Genomic DNA, 8,423 nt, shown 5'->3' on the forward strand with positions numbered 1-8,423 from the left:
CTAACGAACTGAACATTGCTCGTAACCGTATTCGGGATCTGGAGGACCGGCTGGCACCTCCAGAGGACCCAGTGGAGGACCCTGAAGAAGACCCAGAGGAGGACCCCGAGGAGGATCCGGAGGAAGACCCCGAGGAGGAGCCCGAGGTGAGCGGGTCATCGGGAGTATCTGACGAGTGATATCGTCAGTTAGTATTCGTTTGGATTTCTTTCTTTTATGAACCTAGGTGGGAGGGTTGTTCCCATCCAACAGAGGATATTTTTGAACTATGATGTTTGGATTGAATGATTGTAATCGGATTACAAGTTATCTTTTCAAGTATTGTTTTCTTAAATTGTGTTGTGATGTTCATAAATTAGTTGTTTGATTGTTATTGATGTACTAGAATTAAGGCATTAATCCGGTGTATGTTCACGACTGCGTAGGATTATGTCGGGACGTGGACGTGGCCATGGCAGGGGCAGCATCAACCTCACTCCAGCAGAACTGGCGGCACTCATCAACGAGCATGTGACCGCAGCGATTGCAGCAGCCCAGATTCAGGGGCAGGCGGCAGGGGTAAGTATGCACTTTGCTGTCATTATGACCTATCGAAACTCAGGCACTAACACTTACTTTGTGAACCAAAAATCTAGGAGCCGCAGGGTGCACCTTTAAGAACTACATGGATTGTAAACCCCATGCGTTTAAAGGCACCGAGGGGGCTGTCGGTTTGCTGCACTGGATAGAGAAGGCAGAATCAGTGTTTGCTATGTGTAATTGCCCGGCTGCGAGCCAGGTGAAGTTTGCTACAGGGACTCTCGAGGAGTCAGCACTTACTTGGTGGAATACCCAAGTTCAGTTGTTGGGTCTACATGCGGCCAATGCTATGTCGTGGGAGCAATTCAAAAATCTGATCAAGACCGAGTATAGCCCGCGTGGTGAAGTGCAGAAGTTAGAGCATGAGTTTTGGAATTTGCGGATGGAGGGTTCCGACATTGAGGCTTATACGACACGATCCCATGAGTTAGCGATACTGTGCCCTCAAATGGTCGATCCTGCTTATAAGAGGGTCGAAATGTATATTGACGGTTTACCTCCGCAGATCCAGAGTATGGTGACGTCGGCAAATCCCGCCAACATTCACGATGCCGTCTGGTTAGCTCATAAGTTAACTGATCAAGCCGTCAAACAAGGCACTCTCCCGTCCAAGAAGTCTGCTACTGGCACATCCGATAATAAACGCAAGTGGGAGAGTAGTGGCAACAACAACTCCAACAACAAGAGCACCTCTTCAGGCCACAATCAACAGAGACGGTTTGAGTCTCCTCGCAGGAACAACTACCCGAGCCAGAACCAACAACAGGGAGGATATCAGGGGAAACTCCCAAAGTGTAACAGGTGTAACTTCCATCATGCGGGGAAATGTGATAAGTACCGTTGCAGCAAGTGTGGCAGACATGGCCACGAAACCAAGTTTTGCCGAGTAGACAACCCCCAGAAACAAGCCCCACCTCAAGAGGCCCCGAAAGGGTGTTTTGAGTGTGGACAGGAGGGTCACTTTAAGAGAAACTGCCCCAAACTGAAGAATGCTGGTAACGGAGGGGCAAATGGCAACGGGAAGAATTGTAACAATGGTAATGGTAACAACGGAGGTGAAGGCAGGGGAAGAGCCTTCGTTATTGGTGGTGGTTCAGGTGAGACTTCTAACGACTCCGTAACTATTACCGGTAAATATAAAATGAATGGTTGTTATGCGCTAACTTTATTTGATACCGGGGCCGATCGAAGTTTCGTGTCAACTAAATTTTGTGAAATGGTTAATAGCACCCCATCTGCCCTAGAGTCTAAGTACACTATCGAGTTAGCAGATGGTAAAACCATCCAAGTGTCCCATATTTTGAAGGGTTGTACCGTATAATTGTCTATTCATTTGTTTCCCATAGATCTTATGCCGATTGAACTTGGTAGCTTCGACTTAGTTATTGGGATGGATTGGTTGTCCGAGCACCAAGCCGAGGTCGTCTGTCATGAGAAGATCATCCGCATACCTCTCCCTGGGGGAGAAACTCTCATTGTTCATGGTGAGAAAGAGAGTGCGACAGTTGGGATCATTTCCCTTATGAAGGCACAGAAGTTACTGCGTAAAGGCCATACTGCAATCTTAGCCCTAATCACCGACAAAGGTACCGAGGCTGTGGAGGAGGAGGTCTCAATCGACCAGATCCCTATTGTTAGAGACTTTCCTGAGGTTTTCCCCGAAGACCTACTTGGCCTTCCGCCTCACAGACAAGTGGAGTTCCAAATCGACCTGACACAAGAAGCTGTTCCTGTAGCTCGTTCACCGTATCGCCTTGCTCCGAAGGAGTTAGAGGAACTGTCTAAGAAGTTGCGAGAACTGCTAGATAAGGGTTTCATACGCCCCAGTTCATCCCCGTGGGGAGCCCCAGTCCTATTCGTGAAGAAGAAGGATGGAACTCTACGCATGTGTATCGACTATCGGGAACTTAATAAGGTGACGACCAAGAACCGGTATCCCTTGCCACGTATTGATGATCTGTTCGATCAGCTGCAAGGATCCAGTTACTACTCGAAGGTCGACCTTAGGTCGGGTTATCACCAACTCCGAGTTCGGGAAGAAGACATTGCGAAAACAGCGTTTCGTACTCGTTATGGACACTATGAGTTCGCTGTTATGCCATTTGGGTTAACAAACGCCCCAGCCGTATTCATGGACCTCATGAATCGTGTTTGTAAGCCTTATTTGGATAAATTCGTCATTGTGTTCATAGACGACATCTTGATATATTCGAAGACAAGGGAGGAACATGAAGAGCACTTGCGATTAATGATGGAGCTACTCATGAAGGAACAACTGTATGCCAAACTATTGAAGTGCGAGTTCTGGATGCGTGAAGTAAAATTTTTGGGCCACGTGGTAAGTGGGGAGGGAATCCAAGTGGACCAGTCCAAGATTGAAGCAATCAAGGATTGGTCAAACCCGAAAACTCCCACCGAGATCCGTCAATTTCTGGGATTAGCTGGTTATTATCGCAGATTTATTGGAGGATTTTCCAAGATTGCTCAACCACTCACATCCTTAACCCGCAAGGGCATTGTGTATAAGTGGACCGAGGCACATGACACAGCATTTCAAACTCTGAAAGACAAGCTGTGTAGTGCGCCAATCCTATCACTGCTCGAAGGAGTAGAAGACTTTGTTGTTTACTGCGATGCTTCACTGCAAGGAATTGGATGTGTGCTTATGCAACGGGAAAAGGTCATCACATATGCTTCTCGACAACTGAAGACCGCTAAAAAGAACTACACGATCCATGACTTAGAACTTGGAGCCGTCATCTTTGCACTAAAAATCTGGAGGCATTACCTCTATGGAACCCAGTGTACGATCTACACTGACCATAAGAGCCTCCAGCACATATTCGAGCAGAAAGAACTGAACATGAGGCAGAGAAGATGGGTCGAGTTGCTTAACGATTATGAATGTGCTATTAAGTATCATCCGGGTAAAGCCAACGTGGTGGCTGACGCCTTGAGCCGAAAAGAAACTTTGAAGCCCAGGAGGGTTAGGGCTTTACAACTAATGATTCACTCTGGTCTACCCGAAAAGATCAAGGATGCCCAGTTAGAAGCTCTGAAAGCCGAGAATTTCGATGCCGAATCTTTGCGCGGTGTAGACGGGAACTCAGAGGTTAAGTCGGATGGCATTCGGTATTACCATGATCGAATTTGGGTACCGCGTTATGGGGATCTAAGAACACTGGTCATGGACGAAGCACACAAATCCCGATACTCAGTACATTCGGGATCAGATAAGATGTACCATGACTTAAAAGAGCTATACTGGTGGCCGAGTATGAAAGTGGAAATTGCTGGGTACGTGGCTAAGTGTCTGACATGTGCCAAAGTGAAAGCAGAACATAGGAAACCGCCGGGATTACTTCAACAACCCGAAATTCCTATGGGGATATGGGAACAGATATCCATGGATTTCATATCCAAACTACCCAAGACACCCAGTGGTTGCGACATGACTTGGGTCATAGTGGATCGATTGACCAAATCCGCACATTTTCTAGCCATCCGGGAAGCGGACAAGACGGATAGGCTGGCTCGCATTTACATTAAAGAAATCGTTTCCCGTCATGGTGTGCCGATATCGATTATTTCGGACCGTGATGCTAGGTTTACCTCAAACTTTTGGAAATCGTTGCAAAAGTCGTTGGGTACACGACTGGATATGAGCACGGCTTATCATCCACAAACAGACGGTCAGAGCGAGCGAACAATACAAACATTGGAGGATATGTTAAGGGCGTGCATCATCGATTTTGGGAGCAGTTGGGAGACGCACTTGCCTTTGGTTGAGTTCTCTTATAATAACAGTTACTATACGAGCATACAAGCAGCCCCTTTTGAAGCTCTGTATGGGCGTAAATGCCGATCACCACTCTGCTGGGCGGAAGTGGGTGAGAGCCAACTAACTGGCCCTGAAATAGTTCATGAAACGACGGAGAGGATAGTTCAGATCCGAAACCATATGGCAGCAGCACGTGATCGTCAGAAAAGTTATGCTGATAAGCGTTGAAGGCCTTTGGAATTTGAAGTCGGGGACAAAGTATTATTAAAAGTGGCACCGTGGAAGGGTGTCATTCGTTTCGGAAAACGGGGAAAGTTGAGCCTGCGTTACGTAGGGCCATTCGAAATCATGGAACGAATCGGTCCAGTGGCTTATAGGTTGGACTTACCGGAACAACTCCGCGGGGTACATAACGTCTTCCACGTATCAAATTTTAAAAAGTGTCCGGCTAAAGAAAACTTGATAGTTCCTTTGGAGGAACTAGAAGTGGACGAACAGTTAAGTTTCATCGAAGAGCCGGTGGAAATCATGGATCAGGACGTAAAGACCCGTAGGCACAGTAAAACTCCTATCGTTCGCGTTCGTTGGAACTCTAAGCGTGGACCAGAGTTCACATGGGAGCGCAAAGACCAGATGAAAGAAAAGTATCCACACCTATTCAAACCTGAAGCCAAACCATAGGTACGATTTAAATTTTTGGCACGAAAATTCTTTTAACAAGGGGATGATGTGACAAACCTAAAATTTTTCTTTTCTATCCCTTTCATGTCCCAGTCTAGTGGTGACATCACATTAATTTTCGGGACAAAAATTCTTTTAACAAGGGGATGATGTGACAAACCTAAAATTTTTCTTTTCTATCCCTTTCATGTCCCAGTCTAGTGGTGACATCACATTAATTTTTGGGACGAAAATTCTTTCAACAAGGGGATGATGTGACATCCGGCATTTTTAAGTTAACTATGTTAACTAAACCTAGTTAAATCTTGTTGACTATGTCTATAAACTCAGTTAGTTCTGTTAACTATGAGTATGAATTCTTGTACATGTGATGTCATGTATGCGTATATTTAAGTCAACGTGTCATTGGTGACTTAAACAAGGATAAGTGACTAATTATAACTAAGATAATAAACTCGTCTTGCATGTTATAATAAACATGTCATATAACATGTATGATAAGTATAATGTGCTATGTGATTAATATGTTATATTATGGTTATTACATGATGATGTGATTGTAAGTAAGCTAAATGATTAAATAGGTTATATTGTATGTCTTGTAACATGTTTATTATTTAAATGGAGCCTTAGGTTATGTTACATAGGAAATGTTTATTAAAATATGTAGCATGTCACACAAGAGTTAATAAAAGTTAACCTAAGTAATTTTATTCATTAAATCAATCATAAAGGGTTGTTAATAACAAGGAGGTTACAACTATTGGATGCCAACACCTTTTCTTTTCCCTTTCCCTCTCTCCCTTGGCCGTAGATCCCACACACACACACATACTCTCATTTTCTTTCATACAAACAATCATCTTCTAGTATTTTCTCCATAACACAAGAGTTGGTGATTTTGGTAAACAAGGGTTTAAGCATTTGATCAAGCAAAGTGAGTAGATTATTATGTTTATATGTTTCTTTTTCTTTTAATTCATATGAACCTTGTATCCAAATGGTTGGATCATGAAAGGGGATGATCAAAGTTTGACAAATAAGGATTTTTGTATGAGTCTTGATTAATATTTTGAGTCCTTTATAAATACTTGTGTTCTTATTATGAAATCAAATGGATAAAAATAAGACATGCAATTTGATTTGGTAAGAATGTTTCTTGATGATTGTTGAATCAAAGGATAGAAAAGTTGTGATTTGTAGTTGATTGTGGTTAAAACTGCTTGCTGGCAGACTTGGTGTCTCGGATTGTATTGTGAATAAATTGATGATATGTTTGAGTTTTTGATCGATTTTTGATTCTATGAACATGTACTTTGAATCTAGTTTTCAGAAAGTCCGAAATCTTAATTTTTGGACACTGTTTGAATACTTTTTATTAATTTACAAAATCAGGATGCAAATCTAAATTAGAGAAAATAATTCTGAGTTGAGTTGTAAATTTCATAACTTGATGATAAAAATAGATATGGATATAATTCTACTTTTAGGATGTTGTAAATTGAATTAGGAATCTAGTCCAATTGGTCTTGCATCAATTGGACAAATATGGAATTTTTGACAAATTTTGATTACTGCTGTGTTGTTGTAGAAATAAAAATCATGTTGTTGTAGTATATGAATATTCTGGACGAATTGGTAAATCTAAAAATTGTGAGAAAAATATATGTTGAACCTAATACTGATGTGTACATGTGTGATTTATTTGGTAATTTAATTGTGAGTTTTGATTGATGAGAAAAATCAGTTTATGTGGTATAAATTGTTAAAGGTGATAATGGTGTTGGTTGAATTGAGATAATTGCAAATTGTGATATGTTAGTTGTGGTAAATTAGAACTTTGACTTTTTAAGTCAACTTAGAACTAGTTGTCTAAATAGTTAGTCTTGCTTGTGATGTTGTGAAAGTGTATTGATCATAGAATTGCAAGGAATATGGCTAAGTGTGTATACTTGATGATTGATTAAGTGTGACTAGAATTATAAGGTAAACATTCTAAGTCCAACCTTTTAGTCAAAGGTCAATATTTTAGTCAAAGGTCAATATTTTGGTCAAAGGTCAACATAGAAGTCAACTTTAGTCAAAGTCAACTTTAGTCAAAGTCAACTTTAGTCAAAGCCAACTTTAGTCAAAGTCAACAAAAGTCAAACTTTGGTCAAAAGTCTTTTTAAAAACAATGGGAGATTGTTGGATACTAGTGGTTCTTGGAACCATCCCACAAGTTACTTACGTACTTGCATTTTTAGGGTCTTAGCACGTGACGCATTTACTTCGGTCGGATTTGTGTAATACCCGAAGCACCAACAAGGTGAGTTTATGGCCCCACTTTTATACCTTTCCTTTGGGGGAGGAAACATGCAAAAACTGTTTTACTTTACTGGCTCTAAATCTTTACACAACCGTTTGGTTGCTTATAACGTAGTGTTTCTTTGCCATGGAAAGTCCTCATATACATCGGACCGTTAACTAAGGTTAACTGGCGTGGTAAATTTAAATAGTACTATTAAGTTTGACAAACCCCACCCTGCATTATTCTCGACTGGAGGTCGAACGGGGTGTAACTTTGACCAAACATTGTTAAGTTTTGGCAATACTTGACTTGAGGCAATAACTAGTCAGCTTCGGTTGTGATGGAAACATAACACTATGCGGCAACGAGTTAACTAAGTGTAGTTAACCATGGGCCAATTTATAAATGTTTATGAACTGATAGAGCATAACTTACTTTGAAAACCTGTGATCTCACCAACCATATGTGTTGACTCTTTTTAGCATGTTTTCCTCAGGTCACTAGCAAGCACTTGGATTAGGATAACATTGCATGCATGGACTCGCATTGGTTTAAGTTTGAAAACTTTTATTTGATAATGGTTTTGCGCTTCTAGCGCCATGAATTATTTAAACTTTTTTGGGAGATGGCTCCCGCACTTTGTTTAGCTTCCGCACTAGCACTTAAGTACTCTGAACATTTTATTTTGATTTGTTAAAACTTTTAAGACCATGTAGATGTCGTTTGGTGTGATTAATGTGTTCGGATCCTGTTTTGTCACCCGCCTTGATATAAAACTCCGTTAGTGGAAATTTGGGGGTGTGACATTTATACTTCATAATCATCCATGGTTTACCATCCGCTCGCATCCCCCTTTTAGCATCCTCAATCAACTTTGCCTTCTGAGGTTTTAGCAACTCAAACCTCTTCTCCTTGACCACTTCATTCCACACAATCTTCCAATCCAACCAGCATACATATCACCACTCCTGTTAATTAATTTCAAATAAGCCAAATCCTTTACCTCACATTCAGGCAATGTGTTGAACGATCTCAGCTTCTTTCCAAAATACTGAATCCCATCAAATCTTTTAATCATAAACACTTTGAGCT

General features: G+C 41.5%; 1 protein-coding gene across 1 annotated transcript; it reads left to right on the top strand.

Moving 5' to 3' along the window:
* Nucleotides 1–429: 429 nt before the first annotated feature.
* LOC143567774 (uncharacterized) lies at nucleotides 430–7,934 on the top strand. Its single transcript, XM_077054094.1, has 4 exons — nucleotides 430–562; nucleotides 636–1,676; nucleotides 1,926–2,390; nucleotides 7,927–7,934. Exons 1-4 carry the CDS (start codon nucleotides 430–432, stop codon nucleotides 7,932–7,934), a joined length of 1,647 nt encoding a protein of 548 aa, XP_076910209.1.
* Nucleotides 7,935–8,423: the final 489 nt, after the last annotated feature.

This window comes from Bidens hawaiensis, unplaced genomic scaffold, assembly GCF_021521415.1.
Source record: "Bidens hawaiensis isolate Kalapana, Puna unplaced genomic scaffold, B.hawaiensis_p1.1 tig00023634_1, whole genome shotgun sequence".
NCBI classification, from domain to species: domain Eukaryota; kingdom Viridiplantae; phylum Streptophyta; class Magnoliopsida; order Asterales; family Asteraceae; genus Bidens; species Bidens hawaiensis.

Excerpts from the sequence above, each read along its gene's own strand:
- LOC143567774 (XM_077054094.1), top strand. The coding sequence starts at position 430 with ATGTCGGGACGTGGACGTGGCCATGGCAGGGGCAGCATCAACCTCACT. Across the intron at positions 563-635 it reads GGGGCAGGCGGCAGGGGTAA|GAGCCGCAGGGTGCACCTTT; the intron begins GTATGCACTTTG and ends CCAAAAATCTAG. Across the intron at positions 1,677-1,925 it reads CGTTATTGGTGGTGGTTCAG|ATCTTATGCCGATTGAACTT; the intron begins GTGAGACTTCTA and ends TGTTTCCCATAG.